General features: G+C 41.6%; 1 protein-coding gene across 4 annotated transcripts in view; it reads right to left on the minus strand.

Moving 5' to 3' along the window:
- Positions 1-241: 241 nt before the first annotated feature.
- The window catches only part of LOC119653506 (nascent polypeptide-associated complex subunit alpha, muscle-specific form), a 144,756-nt gene continuing 120,331 nt past the window's right edge, over positions 242-24,666 (minus strand). For all 4 annotated transcript variants that reach the window (XM_038058164.1, XM_038058163.1, XM_038058165.1 and 1 more), the window contains 4 exons: positions 19,048-19,344; positions 17,702-18,565; positions 4,547-4,657; positions 242-4,487 (listed from right to left, as the gene is read on the minus strand). In XM_038058164.1, the coding sequence (XP_037914092.1) occupies positions 1,309-4,487; positions 4,547-4,657; positions 17,702-18,565; positions 19,048-19,344 (4,451 nt within the window). In that variant the 3' untranslated portion in view covers positions 242-1,308. The remainder of the gene's footprint in view (positions 4,488-4,546; positions 4,658-17,701; positions 18,566-19,047; positions 19,345-24,666) is intronic.

The following is a 24,666-nucleotide window of genomic DNA, read 5'->3' on the forward strand; positions in this document are numbered from 1 at the left end:
GCTTGTATCGTTTATTATTGTTTATGTTACAATATTAAGTTAAAAAAATGAGATATATCTGCACAAAGAAAAACATTTGTTTCGAACAATTGAAACTACATTGTAAGTCCTGAAAATACTTGTTGTTCGCTAGTTAGACTATCTAATATGAATAAACTGATGTTCGTCATTTGGAACTGTTCGCTGTTTGAAGGTTTGTTACTTCGAGGGAAGGAATAAATTAATTCCAAAATGCATGCTCTTTTATTAAATACATTATTTTTATTGGTTAAATTACAGATACATAGAAGAAAACAGAAATAAAAAAACAATTTCTCTTCCAGATTTGGAACTGGGAAGAGCGTACATAAGAGACTAAAAACAATAGATAACCATGATTTGATAGTGTATACTAAAACGAAGTTATATTCATCATCATTGTTACATTATAAATAAAATGACTTCACTTTCGTGCGCTCCTTTACAATAAGTGTTTTTAGATTTTTCGTTAATTTTACATGTACTTTTTATCGTGTGTGTGTTTATGTGCTTATATGCGTGGGTGCACTAAATCGATTTACCTCAATTTTAACGTTTCGAAAGATATTATAGTTGTCAGGTGTTTTGTGTGCATTTCTGTTTAGTATTTTTCTTCAACTTAAATCTTATTTGGAAAAAATAAACAAGAAAGGAAGGATACAACTATTTTATCGGAATTTTAAGGTATTATAATATTGTTATGTGTATATTGCTTTGATATCAGACTATTTCGTTGATTTTCGATATCGGACTTTCTCTAATAAATGAGGTTTGAAACGTGAGGGTTCATTGTTGAGAGGCTGAGTGAAAATGTTGAGTTTGGTTTAAGTAGGACGAAACAGGATTCATTGCGAACACTAAATCTAGTCCTGATTTCGTGATTATGTACTTTTAATAATTAACACTTAGTCTTTTTTTAAATCTTTTTCCGGTGCTCGTATATAATAGACACATCACCCTTGTTTTGCTATTTGCATTTGTGACATTAACCGGCATTGCTTACTTTGAATGAATCCACGAAATGGGAGAAAGCACACTGGAAAAATGGACGAACCGATTTGTTTGAAATAAATGATTGTAATTGCGAATAATAGCGAATATCGAAGAAATATCGTATAACAAAACCAGCCCCCCTTCCTTAAATTACTTTTTACAACAAATGGATCGTCCATTTCCCACCAGTTTTCCACAATACAAACACTCCTGCTCCGACCAATGTCTGGCTATATACAAACTAGTAAAGCAATTTCCATAACGTGATCATCTTACAACCTATTTCCAATGCCAGCTTTAACTGCGATTCAGCGTATCCTTGTTAAAATTTCGTATAGCACTCAAAAGTTGATCACGAGCATCCGGAATGCAGGCCGACTTACCCAACGAGTTTTGCTTTGTGACAACGGATCTGATAATTGGTGGAGGTGGGGGTGGAATTTCAGAAAGGACCGTCACAGACGATCGATTCAAGGAGTTTGGGGCTGAACCGTTAGCAGAGGGGTTTGGGAATGTAGGGGTCGTTGGGGTGAAGTTCACACTCATGTTCGATGGAATAGTTGTCGTCGTCGTTAATTTCATTTCTAATTTGGCACAGCTTTGTTGTTGATCAGGGAGGGAACATGCTGATCTTGGCTTTCGAGCTGAATCTACAACATCATTACTTGCAAGGATTTTCTCCTTTAAGCCCGTCTTTCGAAGTGAGATTTGTGAAAATAGAGGGGCCGTTGCTGGTTGGTTTGGCGAAGGAGAAGGATCTTTGTTTTCTATGTTTATTGCAACTTTTTGTAGATTTGAACTCCCTGTGGATAATCGGAGGATACTCGTGGAAACTGCCGAGTTACTGCGGACTATCGTCGCTGGATTTCGGAGAACAACATCTTGATTTTGATGGTCTTTTGATGTTTCGGTAGCAGTTGAATCGCTTTGAGTTATGTCTAAGCTGGTGAAACCCTTAACGACTGGCATCAAATTTTTGTTGCCAACTTTTGGCATCATGCGTCCTAATATCAGATGATTACTCACACTTAAAGGCCGAGCAGCATTTTTATGGACGGGAACGGCTATACCCTCATCCACCGACTTACGCTCTATGGGTTCCGGTTTGGATGAGTCGATTACTGATTGTGCCTTTTTATATTCGACACTCCGCACAAAAGGAATTCTGGCCGGAGCTTTTGGCACTTCGCGGTTTTGTGCTTCTGATTTGCTTTCACTGCTATTGAATGAAAGTCGGGCGTCAGCGGTTCCAACACCGAATTTATAATCATTGTCACTTTTTATAGCTACTTGAGATTTGGGCCGTTCACTCCATGTAGACAAGTTAATGCTGGGTGGACCTTGGTATCGATAAATTTTCTCTGCAGGTTCTCGAGTTGGGGGGAGTGGCTTTGTCTCCCTGTTTAATTGACTTATAACTTTATTCTTTGGTGAATTTTCCTTAGAACTATCACAATCAGACATATTGACGGGGGTAGAAGCGTTCTGACTTCTTCCTATAGAAAATAGATCCTTCGGAGCCGATTGCTTTGATATGTTTTCTATTAGAGACATATTTCGACATTCCTTACTTTCAAGTGATTCCACCCCTGCCGTCTTTTCTTCTGTCACAGACACAAAGTCTTTCAGGGAAGGTCGACTATAGACAGTGTTGACGGTTTCAACAATTTCTGCAGGGGCTGGAGTCGTTGGGGTTGCAGGGATTGGGTCGAGGGGCTCTGGTGATTGAAGTTCTGCTCCAGAAATTGCAATGCCATTGGTAAGACTATTTTTTCGTGAATTTAGTATGCATTTCATCACTATTAAACTTTGTAAACTTGGTGTTTCTCCAATGCTTAGTTCACTGGACGACTTCCTTCGATTGGTATCAGTAAAACGATCATTTAAATTGGATTGCTTCTGGATAGTATCTAATGATACATGAGATGTACTCCGTGACTGCGAAAGTTGTGCGGGTTCTATGTGAATTTCTGCTCGAGTGGAATGGAAGGAATCGGACCTTGTAACAAGGGCGCCTCGCTGTCGTGACAGTTGACCCGCAACACTATTGCTTAAGGTCAAACTAGGCCTTTTTGCTGACTTAATGTAAGAACTATGTTCATTGCTATCATTTTTGCTCGCATCATCGACTTCTGCGCTGAATTCCTCGCTTGTTTTCGTTTTTGCGTCAATGGTTTTATCAAGTTCGGACGAAACAGGTTTGTTATATGATTGTATTGTGAAGTTGCTTAGTTCTGAAGGTTTTGCTGATTGAATTTTCACGTCGTCTGCATGGTCTACACTTCGCTTCACTATGCCACCGAAATCCACACTGTTCTCGTTATTAATGACGGCATTGAGTTGCGTAATGACTTCGGCTTTACTCTCCAGTGGACTTCTTGGTGGACTGACGCTTTTCGGGCGGCCATACACGGAAATTGTAACTTCTGGTTGCTCTTTAACTCCCGATAATTCAGTTTTTTCCTGAGTCAGACTGGAACTGAAACTAGATGAAACATCAATCGCAGCTTGCGTCTTCTTGCCTCCTCGATATCCATCTTCTATATCTGATGTAATAGCAGTTTCGTTGTGAGAGTCGATTGTGGCCGTAATACTATCGTCGCGGTCGGACAGTTCAGATCCATTCAGTGGGCTGAAGCGATCAGATCCGCCACAAGTAGCGGCGACGGTTTCATTATCAGCAAATGTGGGTGGAGCTGGAATAGTATACGACCAATCAGGTGATTCGGCTCGCTGGGGACTGGTCGGACTAATTGTGCTCTCAGGGCCTGAAAACGAGTCTGCTTGGATTTTCAGAGGTTTTGGTGATCTGGGTGGTGGTGTGATTGATTGTTGTGTAATTCGCTTCTCTGCATTATCACCGTTTGCTTCGTAGGTAGCTATTGGCTGGACAATGGTTTTTCCTAGTTTTATATTATAAACTTTCACTTGATCATCATCGTCTGAGCTCGTTCCCGAAGATAACTTCGCTTCGAGTTGATTGTGCGTAGTTGGCGTAGCTGGTGTGGAGGGGGGTGTAACAAATTCGGGGGTTTGTGGCTGTGCATCGCCATTTGTTAGTTTTATTGGTAGCTCTTCTATAGACTTATTTTTATTTGTTACACTTTTGGGGTTTGATTCCTCGGCCTTCTGCACCTGCGCACTTGCGTTTGCTATTATTTCAGTGTTCTCAATTGTTTTTACATCGTCCTGAGGAGGTGGTGTAGATGGATGAAGAGGTGAAATTGGTGGTGGCGCAGTTTGTGGAAGTGGCGGGGGTGTCATAGGTGTTTGAGGAGGTGAGGTGGTGTATTGAAGAGACGCGGTAGTGGATTGAGATGGAGACGAAGGAAGTTGTGAATTCGTCGATGCCGGCGATACCAATGTTGTTGTTTCTTCTGCATTACTTTCTGTAGATTCTGCAGCTTTTACTTCAGAAGGCTTCCGATCGGTACTTTGGCTAATTTCTTCTGGTACACTTGCAGTTGCTGAATTTTCTATAAATTGTTCAATTTAATGTATATTCTGGTATTTTCAGTATTGTATATTTACTAACCTTGAGAAACTTCAATTATCACTGCAGGAGTATTATTAGATGTACCACTAAACCTTGGTGTTGCTACAGGTTGCAAATTTCTGGGCGGTGGTGCTGGAGCTTTCTTTTTAGCTAGAAAAAAAAATGACCAAGTTTTAATAATAAAATAATAATAATAATAATAATAAACTCCGCCGAAGCCGGTCCCAAGCCCGGTTGTGAAAGGAGGAGGGATGGATAGCTTCAGTCTGAATGGCTGTACGCCACCGCAGCGTCTCAGGGGGTAGGTGAGGAAAGTGCAGGAACTTTGCAGACTTGCAGATTACTCACTAAGGAAGCTATCTACACACCTGGCAGCTAGGGATAAAATGCACCACCAAAAATGAGAAGAAGGAGCAATTTAAGGTCCGGTACGGATAACCGGCGGGAGTCGTCTGACTTGGTGACTGGGTCGGGCTCTCGTAATGGACAGCACGGCGTCGAAACCGCTAGTCGTGGGGCGGTTCGACGTCTAGGCGCCACGACGACCAGGAGCACAGCTCCGCCTGCTGCAGCTGTTTCGCCACAACCTGTGGCGACCACTTCAGCAGGTTCGCGTAGGAAGCGGATGAAATGGACTGAAGAAATGAACCTCTTCATCATCCGCTCCTACTACGAAATAACGGCGGGGGCGGGTACAACATCTTACCGCCCCTTGTTGCACCAGAGATTCGTCGAGCGTTTCCCGCAATTCGCGCACGTGACTGTGCAGCGAGTCGCAGACCAGTACCGCTTTATTACTCGCAGCGACACAATCCCGGCCACCATCAGGGAACGTGTTCGACTTGAAGTCATCGGGGAAACTGGTGACCGAGAGTCGATGGGGGCAGAGGCGGCGGCATCAACAACACCACGCCGCACTGCTGGCAACAGGTTCAGTACTCGCCGAAGCACTCTTCTCCACCGTCCAGCTGAGGTTTCCGCTGAGGTTCGGGACGAATTCCAAAGAGCGTGTATAGAATTCTCGGATATGGATCCTTTGCATAGACCAGGCATTCCCAGGCTCTATGCATCTCCAGCAACTCCGGGAATTCTATCTCAAATCAATGATGAGATTGCATCTCGACTGTGTGCTGATATGTCGCTGCTGCAACTACAATCACTTGTGTATTGTGGTGCAGTTGCGGCTATCAGATTGCACGGTCAGAAGATTCGCTTTCGTGTTATTGGTTTGAGTGACAAAAGAGATCCACCATGGAAAATTCGTCTGGAACGTCGGCGGGACTCACTAAGGCAGGACATTGCTAGACTGATTCAGATCAGCACTGGCAATGCCAGCCGACGGGTGAGAAACAAAGTGCAGAGGGTTTACCGGAACTATGCCATCCCCTGTGAGACACCCGTTGTTGAAATTCTGGACACACTAAAACAGAAACTTTCTGTCATATGCAGTCGGTTACGACGGTATGGCGAAAGTTATTCCAGACGTGTCCAGAATGCAACATACGCGAGGAACCAGCGGAGCTTTTTCAGATCTCTCAACGAATCCCAACAGAGCGCCCAGACAATACAGTTCTCGGTGACGGAAGCGAAAGAGTATTGGGGTGGACTTTGGGGGTTACCTGCCCAGCATGCTGAGCATGCTGAGTGGATCACCGCCGAAGGCACCCGCCATGTCAATACACCTGGCATGAATTTCGCGGATGTTACCGAAGAGGAAGTTCGACGAGTCATAAACAGCTCGAAGAACTGGAGGGGCCCAGGTCTGGATCGGGTGCAGAATTTCTGGTATAAGAAATTTACCAGCGTACACAGTCGGTTGGCACGCAGTATAAATGAGGTCATGAGTCGGCCGGAGGAATTTCCACCTTTCCTCACTGCGGGGATTACCTACCTTATCCCTAAGAAGGACACGGTGCAGGACCCCGCAGACACAAGACCGATCACTTGCTTACCAACCCTCTACAAATTCATCACGTTCATTATTAGTGGAAGGATCAATGCGCACCTCGAGACCAACAACATTCTATTCGAGGAGCAGAAGGGCTGCCGAGTTGGGTCAAGGGGTTGCAAAGAGCAACTCATTATCGACTCGGTAGTTGTAGGACAAGCAACTAGAGGCCAAAGAAACCTCTTCAGTTGCTATATCGATTATGCCAAGGCTTTTGATAGCGTTCCGCATACCTGGCTAATCGACATCCTGCATCTGTATCGCATTGATCCGAAACTAATAAAGTTTTTGGCGACAGTCATGGAAGGGTGGCATACCACCTTATCAGTCCGTACATCTGAGGGTGCTAATACCTCAGAGCCCATCCGTATACGGAGGGGCATCTTCCAGGGGGATTCATTGAGTCCTCTTTGGTTTTGTATGGCATTGAACCCCCTTTCATGGCTACTGAATGATGCTAGAGGGCATGGTTTTGCAATAAAATATGGCCTACGTGCTAAGTGCGAACTGACACACTTGATGTACCTAGATGACATCAAGCTGTATGCTGGTACTGACAACCATCTTAGAAGTCTGTTACGAATAATCGACATGTTCAGCCGTGATATTCGGATGGAGTTTGGATTAGACAAATGTCGAATCCAAGCCATCCGCAAAGGTCATCACGAGCCGCATGCCGGACATAGCATTGGTGACCTCCACATCGAAGCTATGACCGAGACAGACTTCTACAAGTACCTAGGAATTCTGCAAGGAACCCATGCTCGAGTTGGTGATCTGAAGGAAGCTCTGCTGTCCGAATTCCTGCGACGTGTAAAGCTGGTGCTGAAATCGCATCTCTCGGGGAAGAATAAAATAAGCGCGTTGAATGTATTCGCTATCCCTTCACTGGCTTATGCATTCGGAATATTGCCGTGGACGAAGACCGACCTGGAAAACGTCCAGCGGCGGATACGGACAACTATGTCCAAATTCCGAATGCATCACCCAAAGTCTGCCGTGGAGCGGATGAACCTGCCTCGTGACATCGGAGGTAGGGGAGTGGTTGACGTGGCGGCACAACATCATCGCCAAGTCGACTCCCTGCGCGCTTATTTTTACAGCAAAGAGCAGGCGAGTCCCTTGCATGCGGCTGTCTGTAAGGCAGACTGTGGACTGACTCCACTTAACTTGAAGGATCGATCTTTCAATCCTCTGAGTGGGGTGAAGTCGGACCAAGAGCGGATCGAGGAATGGAAGTCGAAGGCAATGCACGGTAAGCACGTGAATTGTCTTTGGCAGCCATTTGTCGATTTGCACTTGTCGAACAGATGGCTGTGTGCTGGGGAGCTCTTTGCTGAGACGGAGGGGTTCATGTGTGCCATTCAGGATGGCGTGGTCGCCACCCGAGCTTATAAAAAGCTCATCATGAAAGAACGGGTGGAGAACGACCAGTGCAGAATGTGTGGTTCGGCGTTAGAGACGTTGGACCATCTCATTTCTGGCTGTACTGTTATGGCACCGGTGCAGTACATCACCAGGCATAATGCTGTATGTAAGGTTATCCATCAAAACCTTGCATACAAGCATGGGCTGATCACGGGGACATGTCCGGTTTACCGATACGAGCCGCAAGCAGTACTTGATAGTTCTGCTTACAGCATGTATTGGGACCGGCAAGTTCTGACTGATCGCCATACCGCACACAACAAGCCTGACGTACTGTTAGTTGACAAGACAGGTCGCTCCGCGTATATTATTGATATTGCTATCCCCCATAATAGCAACATTGAACGGAAATACGTGGAGAAGAAGGTGAACTATGAGCCATTGGCTCGTGAAATCAAAGAAATTTGGCGTCTCGAGCGGGTGGTTGTAGTTCCCATAATATTGTCAGCTACAGGTATTGTACCTAAATCCCTCACGGCTTCCCTTGATGTCCTGGGACTTTCGCACAGTCTGGTTCAAACCATGCAGAAGTACACCATTCTGCATACGTGCTCGATGTTGCGGGGAGTACTGGACGGATTCTCCCACTGACCTACCACCGGCCACCACCACCAGTGCCCCTTTAGTTTTTAAGTAGGTAGGATCGTCCGAGCCTAAATGCTTGGCACTTAGTGCTAGTATTAGGTAAAATCCGGCATCTGCCGAGATTGTGATAACTCGGAAATAAAATTAAAAAGCCGATATTATAGGTCGAAGCTGCACAACATTATGCATACACGAATATTCGTTAAGCATCAGACACTGCCGTCTTCGAATCGGAAAATGGAAGTATATTTCAAACTGCATGAAAAAGCAAACTATGGTTCTTGAATAGAATCGAAACAATTGATAAAACTTCTATAAAAGTCACACAATATACATACATTAAGAAAGGTTGCACATTATTACAGCTAAGGAAGATTGAGTCACACAGATTCGTAAACAACTCCATTATTACGAAGGCAAGTACAAACATACAAAAAAATGGACTGGTTGAACCGTCATATGGCCGCTCAAGTGTCGAAATAGGAAAAGACATCAGGGCAGCTAGCAAACTTGTCAAGAAACAAGGCAAAAGGTGCTTCTAAAACAGACGAAAGCCGAAGCAAGCAAGCAAAGCAAGTAGAGCGAAAGTTGAGTTGCAGTACATATCATGATCGCTTTTTAAATTCGAAATCTGATTCCTACAATGAATACCGAAAAAATGCAACAATATCGACAAGAAGCTTTGGGAAAAACAATTATTCGAAATGAGAAAAAAATTACGAGGAATTTATCGTTAAAAACGAATTTTCAAATGAAAAGCATAAAACAACTTTTTAAATGACATGAATTCTTCTACAAGTTAATAGTTGCTAGTTTGCACTTAACGCAGCTGAACGCAAAGTTTTGCAGTTCATGCTGCATCACCTCACTCTGCGTGCAAACATTCACTGTTACATTCATTTCCTTGTTTCACAAAAAGGCACGTCACGTCACTTCCCCCAACTACGTCTCAAATGCGCCCGGCCTTATTCATTTATTTATTTAACAAACAATATACTGGGAAATTAATTTCTATTTACATATTGCTTTCAGAAGGAGGAGCCAGTAAGTGAATTAACTTTTTCTTAAAACTAAGGAGGAAGACAGCATTAAAGCACCCGAGTTCTAGGGCGCTAGGGGACCGGCATAATCTCGGGATCGGGGACGTGAAAGTAGATTTCGAGCTCCGCGAATGGGGGCGATGCACAATCGAATATCGGAATTGGCCAAGACGTCCATCAGGCAATTATAGAATTTGAAAGGGGTACACTTATCAAGAAAGATTCGGCGTTTTTAAGGGGAAGGGAAATTGATTGTTCGAAGCCGGGAAAGATACGGCGAAAGGTGTTTTTGAAAAAGAGGGATCGCGTGATATTTCTAAGAAGCGAGTTGAAAAGCGTTAAGTGGGATTGGATTGAATTAAAGTCAGAGGAGAACCGTATGATAAAATGATAAAGTAATGGGAAGGGTCTAAGTGATCCGCATATCTAGTTGCTGACATTTAGTCTCAACTTATTTGCCGAGGATGTATGAACGCACCAGAGTATTTAGGTTAGGTTGCATGGGCCTGTGACGATAGAGGGAAGGTTATAAATAAAAAATAGGAGTAGTAGAGGGTCAAGTGTAGAGCCTTGGGGAATACCAGGGGAACAAGAAAAGAAACGGGATGAAAAATCAGTATAAATAGCGTGTGCCTCCTTCGTCAATCAAAACCAGTCGGTAAAGTCATTCATCCCACATAGTTTTAAAAATCCTAAATCCACCTCGTCGGTTTATAAGCGATTGCAAAATAGTTATTGATGGGAAAGAAGCGGCATATCGGGCATATAAAAACTGTCCATCGGAAGAAATGAGGCAAAACTATATATCCCAACGTAACATCTGCAGGTCTCTCTGGAAAAAGCCAAATTCCTGTTTGATCAAAGCATATGACAGAAAATTTTCACTAGCCAAAAAAGTATCAAAAGCTTTTGGTCTCTTGTAAGAACAGTGAAAAATAATTTCGCAAGCTCCTCTGTTCCACCTTTCATATATAAAGATAACATTTTCAATGAATCACTGGAGAAGGCCAATTTATTCGCCCACATTTTTTCTGCGAACTCTAACCTTCCACCCTCTTCGCAGAGCTATCCCAACATATAAAGTTGCGATTCTCATCAAGGACCCTTGTACTTTCGCATGAGGGAAGTCTTTAAATTACTAGCCAAGTGTCCAAATTTGCCGGTCCTGATGGTATCTTACCCATAGTTCGAAAACGCTGTGCCTCCTCTCTGACTAGATCTTTGCACAAATTTTTCATCTGTCTTACACTCAGGGTATTTTTCCATCCCCATACCCAAACAAGTCGCGAAACCGGAAGCTGGACGCTTCAGGTATGAACGGTTTTTGTGTATTTATTTTATAAAGACATTTGAGTGTGTATTTGTCCTATTAGTGCGTAATACGTAATATAGGCATATATTATGTGAGAATATTCACTTTCGGGTGATATTGATATTCAAAATCTTCAATTTCCAAAGAAGTGACAACTTTGACCTATTATAACTTTGTTAGTAATAGTGCGATTTACACCAAACTTGGTAGGATCAAGCTAGCTTACATTGCTGCAAAATTACTAGGTAGGCTAGGATGAACTGCAGATAATTACTGAAAATTAGAGTAATATACTATTATTAATTTTATTTGAACAGATATGGAAGGTATTTCGGAGCCTAGCCACCATATAGTGGCAGCCTCTTGATTTTTTTTCAGATTTTTCGGTTTGGGTAGTTTCTGAGAATGGCCCCGTTAAATAAATGATCACTTTCGACCCCCCGAACTCCTCGCGCGTCCAACAAATGTGAAAACTAGGACCGGCTTTGGAAAGTGCTAAGTGAGACCTTTCATTTGACACATAACTATATTTGATGAAAACAAAATTTACTCCCCCCTTTTGATGTATGGGGACCTCCCCTTAAATTCGATGTAAAAAGATGTAACTCAATGTATGCGTGAGGGTTCACAGTTCCCACCTTCCCAACAAATTTGGTGTCAATCGCTGCTACAGTCACCGAGAAAAATGCGTGTGACGGACAGACAGACAGAGAGAGTTTTTGTATTCTTCATGTAATTGCTCGTATCCAGATCGGTTTCTATTTCGCTGACTGTGCCTTCTGGCCTTGAGGCATTCTCCGATTTCAGAATTCCACCAAACGTTCGGAACTCGCTTCTGCGATACAACATACCTTGGCATAGAAGTGTCACATTCTGGTCGCAACTTTTCGCCAATCTGAAAAGCTTTATTTTCTGCGCTTCCTTCAAGGGCTGTATTTTGTTGTAGAACTTCTTCGAAAATCTCCTCGTCAAATTTATTAGCTGCTCACCTTTCAGTTCTCGTCCGAGACCATTTCATTGGTTTACCATGCCTGATTTAAAAAATGATGGCCTAGTGGTCGCTGTGTATATATTCTTCACTGACATACCGCTGCAGATCCTTAGCTAAAACATCGCTAACAAAAGTGACATCTATCACGGACCCCATTTCTTTCTTGCGGAAAGTGTTCACGCATCCAGCGTTAGCAACTACAAGATTCAGACGAGGAAGGGCTCCCAGTAATATACGTCCTCTTGCGTTCGTTTCTCGACTGCCTCATTCTTCAGCCCATGCGTTGAAATCGTCGGCCACTATCTTAGAGCTATGGTTTTTGCTCTAGTGAAGCCACTCTCGAGAATCTTCGTGGTTCCTTCTATGGCCCGATTTCCGCATGTCCACATTGTTGCTTCTCTGCTCTTATCCGCGACCCAAACTGTCTAGATTTTTGTACTGCTAGCAGATAATAGCAACGTCGCGCGGAAAAAATTATATGTGGCCATAATAAAAAGTAAAAGCGAACACTTTAAGCGACTGTGTAATGAAGCCAACGCGAACTCCAGGGGTGCTCCTAATCGCACGAACTGAAACTGTCGCGGAATGGCAAGAGAAGTGGGACGAGTCAAAAAAGGTCGCTGGACTCACAAAATCATATGGAATATGGATCGACCGACCTCAAGGCGAACTAGATTTCGACCTAACTCAATTCTTGAGCGGACACGGAGGCTATCGAGCATATCTGTGTCGACTTGGCCATAATGATTCGCCATATTGCCCAAAGTGCCCATATTGCAGAGGACGCAGAACACGTCTTTTTTCATTGCCCCAGATTCGAAGCCCAAAGGGCTACATTAGAAGCTAAAACCGGGCAGCACTTTACACTCGAAAATATAATGGAACTTATGGTGAAAGCAAAGGGGATATGGATCGAAGTCGAAAAAGTGATTGCAGCCATCGGAAAGAAGCTTAGGCAGGAAGAAGTCATCCGAAAGAATGAACGTGAGAGAAACACGAATATTAACATGAGCCCAGAATAATTTCTGATCTAGCCCCGCGACGTAATACCAAATGGGAGTCCCGCGGGGAGAGTGGAAGAAGAAGGAATAAAGTTTTGTTTTACACAAAACTTTAAAAAGGAGAGACTTGTGACCCCTCTAACTACCGACCAATAGCATTAACTTCAATTTTCTCAAACGTTTTTGAAAAACTTATCAACTCTATATTATTGACCTATCTCGACTTAAACCATTTTATCAACGACAAGCAATACGTCCTCGACCGGCGATTTGATGACACTTCTCACGATATTATATTTATTTCGAAGGGCTTTTGGCAGAGTATAGCACCCTGCCCTCCTAGTTAAACTTCGCGCAATTGGTCTTGATGACAAGCTAGTCAAATGGATTGAAAGCTTCCTCAATGGCCGTTCCATTCGAGTTGTATTGGACTGTTTTCAATCAAAACTTCATACCCAAAATGCCGGGGTACCTCAAGGTACTGTTCTGTCATCCACCCTCTTCTCATCTTCATTAACGACCTCTTAAATAGCACTTTCAAACCAATCCACAGCTTTTCTGATGAGAGAACTCTTGACTTCGCGTATTCGTTTCATTCGCTGGCTTATTCTCATCGTAGTACATTGCGTATCAACCGGGAGTGCATGTTTGAGTCATTGAATGATAACATATTGTCTATTATTGCTTGGGGCAAAGGAAATCGTGTGCAGTTCAATGCTTCTAAAACCCAATGCTGTCTCATTTCGAATAAACTATGTGCTCCCCCTCCTCACAATCTATTCTTGTCGATGGTGGGAATATTCTCGACTCACCCTCCCTCAACATACTGGGTATTAATATCTCTAGTAGGTTCAGCTGGTCTGGTTTGGGGTTTCTGAATCTTATTTTTCGCCATTCGACCTAGCGCACATCTACAAGGCCCACGTTAGACCTAGAATTGAATACAACTCTCAGATTTGGGCGGATGCAGGTATATCTGTACTGTCTGCTCTTGACAATGTTCAACGAAGAGTTTTAGACTCATCATAAATTGAACCCCTTGAGCGCAGGCGAGATGTTCGATTTCTTTCTTTTCTCTATCGTTATTATAAGGGTCACTGCTCCCAGGAAATATCAGGTCTTACCTCTTGTAGGGGCTCTCCCAAACGCAACACCTGGCTAAGTAGCCGCTCCCATCCCCATACTCTAAGGGTCAGTGTTAGTCACACCGTGAAATACCACGAATTCTTCTTATCTCGAACTATCCGAATGTGGAACAGACTACCATCTTCTGTCTTCCCGTATGACTACCACGTACAGATGTTTAGGCAAGGAGTGCAGTGCCACTTCCACCACGCTGAACATCTTCCCCATTCCAACCCCTAACTTCCTTCCTCCTCTCCAAGGCTATGCTATAGTTCTATAGCATCAAAGAGCATCCCCTGAGCTTTGGCATCACCATAAAAAAAGTCAAGAAAATTACACAAAACTATGCCGCTCATTCGCTATGTGGAGACTGAAGTGAGCAGTCAGTCAGCCATTGATATATTTCTCAGGGAATTTGGAGCAAGAGAAGAGAAGAGAGATGGAACAGCCCTTTCGAGAGATGAGCAAATAGCATTTTTCGAGATTTTTGCTAAAGATTATACTCAGGGACCGGAAAATGTATTATTTGCAGTTAACAAGGAAGGTCCGACCTTGATGTCAACTTTACTGATTAGGAATTTAATCAAGGAAAGGGTAAGGAGAGGAACGGCCGGCGAATTGGTGTAGTCTGCACCTAGAAGGGGCATAGATATGCAGTGGAAGCGAAATTAATAGAAGAAGGGAAAGATTGGGTGGCGTTACCGGTATAGGACATGTGGAACGGAAACTGTTTCAAACCACCGCGAGCAAGGGTGGCTTCGCTACTCACCAAGTGTCACTTATGCACTTTTTAAATCATATACCGGGAAAAATGGGGCATTAAATCCAGTCGAGCCAACCCCGTTATTGATAAACGGAAGGGATACAGGCTAAAGAAGTAGATGGCTATATTTTGAAGAAAAAAATGCATACCCCTATTTAGCTTGTGTTGGAATCTTCCCCTTAAACTCGACTCAAAATCTTGTTGCACTACAAACCGCACATTCACACCGAATTTCGTCACAATGGGCTTAGCTGTTTCTAGGTAAATTGAACTAGACAAAGAGACACGCAGATGACAGCCAAACGGGCAGACACACATCGTTTCAATAAGAATTTGTTTTATAAAAAAACTGTATAGATGAGAAGAGGATATCTACCGATAATTTTAAATATGGCAAAAAAAACTGAAAGAACGGGCAAGTTACTAGGATGGCAATGCAAGATACAACAACACTCGAAAGAGTATGAGAGAAGTGAGAAAAGATAAAGCGCAGAGTGTTTTGAAAAGGATGATTCATGGAAGTGACTCAGTTAGACATTTACGAGTTCATACATTTTCGACGGCGAATGTTATAATTGAAAAAAGATGGTATAACAATTAGAGCGCTGAACTTTGACGACGACAACGGGAATGAGTCAATGGGGCAGTACTTCTTCTTCTTATATATATGGGAGAGTGCATACATACGTGAACGTAAAAAGCTTCCAACTGATCAATCGGATTTCTTTTCCACTAAAAAGATGGAACGTTTATCCCTAAGTACCCGCGTCACTGAAAAGCGAATCCACGGAAACAATACTCCATATGGAGATGATCGATATCGAAAGTGCCTTCAAATGTGATTCATTTGCAGCGATTTTTGATGCGGAAATTGAATTTATACGAAGAAGATCCCGATTGCCTAGGAACGCGATTTAAATACCGCGGGTCAACGCTATCAGCCAATGGAGAACTGCGTTATGAAATTGCTTCACGCATTAACGCAACCTGGATGAAGTGGCGTTCCACAACTGGTATTCTTTGTGATTGACGTATTAACGAACGTCTCAAATCTAAAATTTACCGCAATGTCGTCCGTCCAGTCGTTTTCTATGGTTCTGAGTGCTGGCCGACCATAAAAGACAATGAACGGCGTCTTGCGGTAATGGAGACGAAGATGCTACGTTGGACTAGCGGCGTCACACGTTTAGATCACATCCGAAATGAGGAAATTCGCGATCGTTATGGGGTTGCACCGATCGTGGAAAAGTTGCGAGAGAGGCGTCTTCGATGGTATGGTCACGCAATTCGTGCAAACGAGAATTCACTTGCCAAGATTGGTCTGGACATTGAAGTCGATGGTAAACGACCAAAAGGCAGACCTAAACAACGGTAGTTTGATACGCTGGATGGGGATTTGAAAGCCTCGAGATTGCACTCAGATCAGGCATTCGAGAGAGCCAAATGGCGAAGCCGATCACGACGAGCCGACCCCGCTTGTGAACGGGACAAAGGCTGAAGAAAAAGAAGAAGAAGAGGGACGAAGAAGAGATAGGCTTGCATTTTCTTTTTTGCTCGAGAACAAGAAGGTAAAGTTAATATTTATTTCCTTTTTACATTTTCTTGTTTCATGTAGTTCAGTCGGAAGGTCGATCGAATACTTCCCTAATTATTTTGTATAAAATATCTAATTTAGAGAATTTAAACATGACTAAATGATGGGATATTTTATGGTAATTTGGGTTTGAAGATATTCATAGTTTATTATGATTGTTTCTTCCTGTTTGGTATGGGGAGCCCATCTCGCGTCGATAATGAGTTGGTACTAAGACAAATTTGACTCCTGAAATAATTGAACGGTATTCGTAGCCTACATAATGACGAAATCGATGAGCGATACCACGATCGTTGTGGATAAAATCTGGCTGGACAGGTTTCGGTGGGCGGGTTACTTAATCTGTATGGAAGAGGATGATCCAGCCCGGAAAGTCTGTAAGGGCAATATCTATCGTAGAAAAAGAAGACGAGGCAGACACTGCCAGAGATGGCGTAGGTAAGAATACCAAACAGCTTTTAAAGATATCGAATTGATGGACCAACACCAATGTGTCTGAAGTTCTTTGCTAAGACAGGACTAGACCGGATGCCGGTTGATACGCCGTTGGTGATGATAATTCGTTCTATCCATCTCATTGAACAAAACGATTTATGAAAACTTTAGCTTTGAAACGCTGAGATAAGGGGCCAAATTGGCCAAATTTGAAAAATACCTCTTTGTTAGACTCAGAATTACTCACTTCCCTGAACTTTCGAGAAAAACCTTTGAGTGCATACAAAGTTACATCTGAAGTGTTCAAAAATCGTTTCAAAGCTTTTGGCACAGTCAAGTTAAAAAACAAACTTTATCTATCTAATCACAATTAAATCATCATCATTCTAGCGTACTTTTCCAATTTGTGATGTTTTAGATTGTAATAAAATGATAATTGAAATGAAACTCTCCCTGTGCAGATAAAAATAGACTTCGCATCATATTTTCGAAGATTTTTGTCCATGATATCTCCAGCGATGATGGAAAGTCAGTTTTTTTCTAAAAGAAATAGAAGGGAAGATTCTAAGATAAAGCTTCGAATACTGAGGTTTTTTGTATTGATATGGACACCGTCACCTATCATTTATTCTTATCCAATACGCCCTAAAAATTTTAACAATACAGGCTAGTTTAGGTCTTATCCAATCCTATTAGCTTAACTTCTCATTCTTCTTTAGCATTTGTCTCGAATAACATAATTGCTGTTAATTAAACTTTTTTTTGAGGTATTGCCAAGTAATCCCCGCCCAAACACAACATAAGAATTAAATATAGGCGATAGCAAACAACAGAAACGTCCATATGGCAGCGAAGTTAAAAAATGCTTTTCATCAGAACGGGTAGGCGTGGCACTATTATGAAGACTCGAAACAGGTTACAAATTCCAGCTTTGCACTTCACACTACATTCATTCACAAAATGTCAACTTACTTGTTATTATACGCTTCCTAGGTGCTGGCTCAGGAAGCTTATTTCTAGGCGATAGATCTGAAATGCTGCCATTTACAGTAAACTCCCGGTTTCCGTTGAGTTCCTTTTCCTGATAAAGAATTTCATTATTTAACACACTCATCGACGCTGGCCTCAGACTGCCGGAAAGGGATGGATTCAGAGTCGATGGGCTTCTATCATCACCAGATCCATTACAACGAATATTCCCGTCAGAAGAGCCATTTACGACACTGTTATTATCCCGGCTGTTCCTGCTGTTGCCGTTACAATCCACCGAAACGTTGCTCTTGTGGAAATCTGCAGTTCTTAAAAGGCTCATTTCCGAACACTGCGTCAGATTTGGAGTAGATACGTGGAATTCCTTTCGTGCCAGAGAAGGCTGCTTCACCTCGAGTGTCGATGATTTCTGTTGGTCCTGTTGTTGTTGAGGCTGTACGTCTCCATTTCCATTCGAAAGAGTCACTGAATTCTGGCTGGGTGGTCGAGGTGCCGCACGCTTTTTTCGTACGGGAGCCACCGGTGGCTTTTGCTGTGTGAACGATTGTAGAGACGGGGGTGGGTGTGCATATCCTAGTTGTCCAGAGTAGTTGCTCATCCCGGCAGAATCTGACGAGGTCAGAGAATTGGTCGAACTGTACGGACTAGCTGTTTTCAAGGTATGCTTGGAATTTCGACTACTTAGCTCCGAAGAAGAGAGCGAGTTGCGACCAGCTGTGTTTCGCAGCGTCAAAATTTCCGCTGCATTGAAATTATCATATGATTCCGATTTGTGGCAAAGACGAATTTCACTAAGTCCCACCGCACCAACCGTTTGATCCAGGCCGAAGACTTGACTGTTGTTGCCTACAAGTAAATAAGTTAAATATGAGAAAATTATCGCTACAAAAACCGCACTGAGTTATCACTTGTAAATAATATTCTTTCTGGAACTAGCCAACTTGTCTATAAGATCTGATTTCATGGTTGTAGAGCGTAGCCCACAACAATTGTGACATGAATCCAATTTAGCGACTACATACTCGCTCTACAAAACTACTCATGTTGTAGGTTCAAGTTCACAGGTGCAGGTATGGAGGCTTGGAAATTAAAGTTGCGTATCGATTTCATACGAGTAGTATTATGTAAAGCGGAAATAGTGCTAACTTCCAACAGTACACGGAGAATTTGAGGCATACTAGCGGAAAATGCATTTCCATTCAGTAGAACGTCTAACGTCTATTATTGTGCCACTTATAGATAGTTTCATGCCAAAGGAAAAAATGCAAGTTGCCTCGATTAGTCCTCTACATTTTATCTCGTTAACACCATATTAGTCTTTTACTTACCTGGATGTCGCAGCTCATATTTCGATGCATCTAATTGCTTATGCTCACAAACTAGCAAGAGAAGCTTCTCCAACTCTGTTTTGGCTCCCAGACGAGCCACAAAGAGTTGACCTTTGGGCAGGTGAACGGTAATACGAAACGTTTGCTCGAATGGGACATTCGAAAGGGGTGCGATTGAATTTGCTGTTTCCAATTGACTAGATAATGGTGCAGCTGAGGTATCATAATGTGATAGGGGTCGTGCTGATATACTGTTACTGTTGCTCAGGTTGGATGTTGATTTTGATATTGTTTGACCTGAAATTATACAATTTAGATGTGGACGTGAATATTATTTAATGCAATTTCTTTTTAGTTGATGTCTTAAGGTGTAAGCAGTAATTGTGTTTCTACAGATAACTCAGTTCCATGTTTATATATAAAAACGCAACTTTATTTATTATTAAAGAATGCAAATTAGAATTTGTTTTTTTTTGTATATTACGACTTTTTAATGAAACCTTTCCTTTATTCTGTTTGATTTTTTGATGAAATGCTTTTTTCATTTTTTTGCGTATATTTTCTTTTAAATCCTGAACAGGCGCTGAACTTTATTTTTCAGGTCGCACTAGACAAAAAATCACAGTGAATTGACGGAGATGATTAAACATCAGCTTTTTGATCTTGTTGACCTGGGTTCGAAGCTTGGTTCTTTATGGATGTTTGTATTCGTCCTCGTGCTATCCTGCTGTTGTAAGATTATCAGTTGTTCAGCATTATGTGTAATGTTAATGAGACTGAAGCACAGTCACTTTAAAAACTAAGATTGTTTGGATACCCTATACTCCACAGCATTAGGAGAGTGTCCCTGTTGCGAGAATGAAACAAATTTTAAAAGTGTCTTTAGCGCCAGGAACTGTGAGCTCGACTGATGGTTGAGAACTCTGCTACTCCAAAAAGGTAGGAGAAGTGCATGCTAGCGTGTGCCGTGGCAAAAGGCATACCACCATTGTTTTGATGATGTAAGCCGAAACTTCCGTAAATAGCCAGCATTTCACAACTGTATTTTGCATCCCGAATAAGTTTGTCATTAGACGGTTCCATGAAGAATGTTAACGGTAAAGTTCCCATCCACGATGAAGACCAGTTTGTATTTGACCACGATTCTGAATTGTCAAATTCCATCTTGTATGGACGACATTACAAGCCAGCATATCGTCCACACAACTTTCCTAGTGAATAAAATGAAAGAAGGAAAGGATAGTTCAAATTCCGACAACTGAGAGGTATTCACGTGCTTCATGCTGTCGCAAAGATTCTAGCTAATTATCCTAGAAAGCATCAAAGTACGCCTTGCAAGCTTGATTGACAGAGAGCGGACTGGTTTTTGTTCTAAATCCACCTGTACCGACTATATTAACACCAGTTGGATCACTGTGTTAGTGCGTGGAGTTTAGACGTAGAACGTAATTAATGAGGGTATCTGGAATGCTTTACGCAAGAGGGACATTCCGAGGAAACTGATAGCTATTATCAGAGCGTCATATGATGGTGCAAAATTTCATACGCTGTATTGAAGTAAAACCTCAAAGAAATTTTAAAATCTAAAATGAAGACCGATAAGGTTGCATCTTGTCACCGATATTATTTCTTCTTGTTATCGTTGACGTTCTTCATGCTGTTTTGTGCGGAGGACGTGGAGAGCTTTAATGGACCATGCGACCTTTCCTCAATCGACTTGTTTGTTTTCTCATCGAATTATGGAACTTGGTCAAATGGTTCTGGATTTTGGAAAGAGAACAAATAGAGTCGGGCTGAAGATAAACACCAACAAAACCAAGGTTCTCACTCTGAGTTGCAACTGCACTCTTCTAATTTGCAATAATGTGCAGAACGTCGAAAGCTTCGAACAATTTTGATATATAAGTAGCGTTGTGCGTTGTGCCATCGAGGTATCCCAGCCTGAGGCAATAACAAATGAAGAAATTCACCAGCATTCGAGATCAAAATGCGGAAGTGGCAGTGGATAGGTCACAAATTGAGAAAGGACAACCCAAAGCGATTTATGCCATGCATTAATACCTACTTTCTCAGTACGACCGACGAACGGGTCGCGGGTGGAGTATGGTATGCGAAGCTGAGTAACATTGCCAGTAACCGACAGCAATGGCGCATAAGTGTGGTTAACGCCTCTCATAGGGGTTTCTAGCAATCATATGTACAGTGATTCACAATTCCAATCGAATGATCGCTTTTCGTACATATTGTAACTGTTTTTACAGTTATTGGACTTGCAAAACAAAATACCGCCCAACATATGTTCAGCTTATGGTATTACCATTATCAAGCATGTAATATTAATTAGTCAAAAATTCGTGCATATTTTGCAAAGCTTCCTTAATTTTTTAACTCAAAACTTTCTTTGGGTTCTTCTCAATAATTTTTGACTTAACAAGGGTTGTCGTGGTTGTTACATTCTCGTTTACGATAAAACTGAGAAATTTTGATTTGATCATGATGATGATGATCAGTAAATATCTGACAATCGTAGCAAAAAAATACTTTGATGCAATACCGTAAGTACGAAATCGAACGCCACGCAAATGATCTGACGTAATGCCGCGCAAAATTGTACGAGTGATTAGAACTGGAGTCTACAACAGATGGATTATCTGTGTGTAATTACGCGGTATTACTAGCGATTGAATTATTTGAAATAATAAAAATTTGTTGTTGCTATTCATTGGGACTGATGAAGGGAAGAATCGATTTCCGAAAACTCGATATTCGTAAGATCAATAAATTAACACTTGCGAATAGAAAAAGCAAGTTTTTATTATTTCAGATGAATTAAATTAATATTAATGCAGAAACAGTCCGTACACTTTTAAGTAAGAGTGGTTTACGGAGTTGTGCAAAGGTTAGAAAATCGATGTAGATCAAACACCATAGAGGATTGCATAGAGGTTGCGTATTCAGATGAAATAAAAATAAATAGATTAAGATCGGACGGGGTAATGTGATGATGTGGGGTTGCATGACGTCAGAGGGGGTTGCTATATGTGTGAGAATATGGGGAACGGTGGATGATTCTGTAGGGTTACATTACTATCTTAAATAATGATTTGAATAGGAGTCTTCGAAAATCGGAGAAAAGTGCTTCAGACACTATATTCCTGCATGATAATGACCTGAGACATTCTGGTAGGGTAACGGAAACATGGTCAAAAAATACGTCCTTTGAACTGCTCGACTGATCACCGCCAGGTTTAAATCTGAACGAGCACTTTTGGCAACAGCTGAAACGCAAAATAGCGCTTTATCCTGATCCTTCAAAGGAGGTGAAATGTATGCTCGTGCTGCTGTAGAGCGGTTAATTCATATCGATCCAGACGTTTGCAAGAACCTAGTTCACAGCATACCACGCCGAATTGATGCATTTTTAAAAGCGAAAGTTGAAATACAAAATATTAATGCAGTGTTACATTAAATTTAAGGTAAAGTCACAAGACTAATCCAATACCATTTTTTAGATATTATTTTTTTATATTTTTGCTAAAACTTGTTGCTTTCTAACGTATTTAATTTTAAAATATAAAAAAAGTTGAACGAAGCTTTCTAAGAAATTTTCTTAATTTATTTCATAATTGAACGCGTTCGATCGGATTTGGGTTGTGTCTATATACATAGTTCTGTAGTGTAAAATTGTGGGCTTGAATGAAGTGCTCTAATAGACTTCAAGGACTTAATCCAATCGGTAAACAAACATTCGAAGAAGATCAAAACTACCTGGCAATGTGACTTGTTGACCCATCCTGTTGAAATCATGGTGACTCGATCTTCATAAATATATGAACCAATAACATCATTGGCTGGCTTATAATGCAGTCCATATAGTAAAACCTTGACGAGGTTAATTATTTTTGGTGTTTCAGATGCAGATGTAGTGGAACTATTTGCAATTATTCTGTTGTCATACGAGTTGAAGTTGAAATGGCTACCTTTGTAAAGGTTTAAACCCTTCTTGCACCATCAGCGTCATCAACAACGGCGCAATAACCGGTATCTGGTCTAGTGTTACCTTAGGAAGGAAGAAACTCCAGATATTCCGGTTTTGTGCCGAAGTCCACCAATCCGAAATCCCTAATTGTTGTCTGCCATCCTGACCTACGCCATCGCTCCATCTCAAGCAAAGTCCGTCACGTTTTCTTTTTTTATTATTTAAAGACAATATAAAGACTTTCCGGGCTGGGTCATCTTCACAGGCTAATCACAGGCATTAAATATCAGGACTCTATGAAGAGAGTTCTCTTGATGTCGTAGGTCAATCGATCCTTGCTGCGAACTCTTGGATCCCTTTTTATTTGTTCGGTTTATATTCTGCATAATGATAACCAGATTTTGGCTTAGTTTTCACCGTTGCTTTGGTAGTACCCAGACACACAAACAAGTAAATGTAATATAGCAATAATGTTGAAATTGATAAATGGGTAGAGCATCGGCTTAATGCATATGCATATTCATAACAAATTCAGATCTATACTATTTGATCCCCTAAATAATGTTTGGATACTCATATAATAGTCAGATCAGAAAGCATAAGACATATAGTACTGGTATATGCAATTGCAAGCATATAATTGAACCGAAAAATAATGGAATTGGAATTTCAAATTCTTTAGGCCATGCGCACGAATGTAAAAAGAATAAATTCACTTTGCATATAAGCGCAGCCTTGAGAGGGAAATTCTCTAATTGGCAGGATCACCTCATTGATTTAATAAGCAAGTTGCTTGCATTCATCTATCGGAGAAACATCCCCTCATAACGTAACGATAAGTTTTGTATCCATTAGTATTCGTTACTATCGTATCATTACCTTAGTCGTTACTTTTGTTGTTTTGTGTTACTTCGTGTACGCTACGAATGGCGGCTTAACTACCATGCAGATAAATTATTTATATGCCTTATATGTTACATACGTCTTGTTCTATTTCTTCAGCCTTTGTCCCGTTCACAAGTGGGGTCGGCTCGTCGTGATCGGTTTCGCCATTTGGCTGAAAATTCAGGATACAGAATAGTCCGCGAATACCACCATTTCAAAGGCCACCCATTTCTAGAAACAATTCGTTCTTCTATATATTGCCGCATGGCAATTATGTTGCTACTAATCGTGGAGTTCGGAGCAGGGTTTAGCGTTGTTGACCCGTTAAAGTCTTTCCAGATAAATTCGTTATCAGTGTCGATAATGACAGCAGTAAATAGTGCTGAAGGTAGTATTTGTTCGTTTAAAGACTCAAGTTAACATGATCGTACGACAAATACGAGTAACGAAAAGAATTCGTAAGTAATGTTTCATTACTGGGAGTTAGTTGATGTACCCGCTTCTACGTAATGAATGCCTACGCTTAATTACAATTCTACTACATAACATTGCTGTAACACCCACTCAATTTTCTGTTATTGCATTTGTGCTTTAAAAAGTCTAAGTTAACTAGTTGTCCTTTAGTAACTATAAGTTGATTCTGGCTTTTTGGGGGAATGTGAGGCATCAATTGACCCAGCTATAAATGAGTACCTGCGTGAAGTCAGGGTAATAATCCCAGGCGAGCATAATGTTGACCAAATGCCAAAATGCCT

This window comes from Hermetia illucens, chromosome 4 (assembly GCF_905115235.1).
Source record: "Hermetia illucens chromosome 4, iHerIll2.2.curated.20191125, whole genome shotgun sequence".
Taxonomy (NCBI): Eukaryota; Metazoa; Arthropoda; class Insecta; order Diptera; family Stratiomyidae; genus Hermetia; species Hermetia illucens.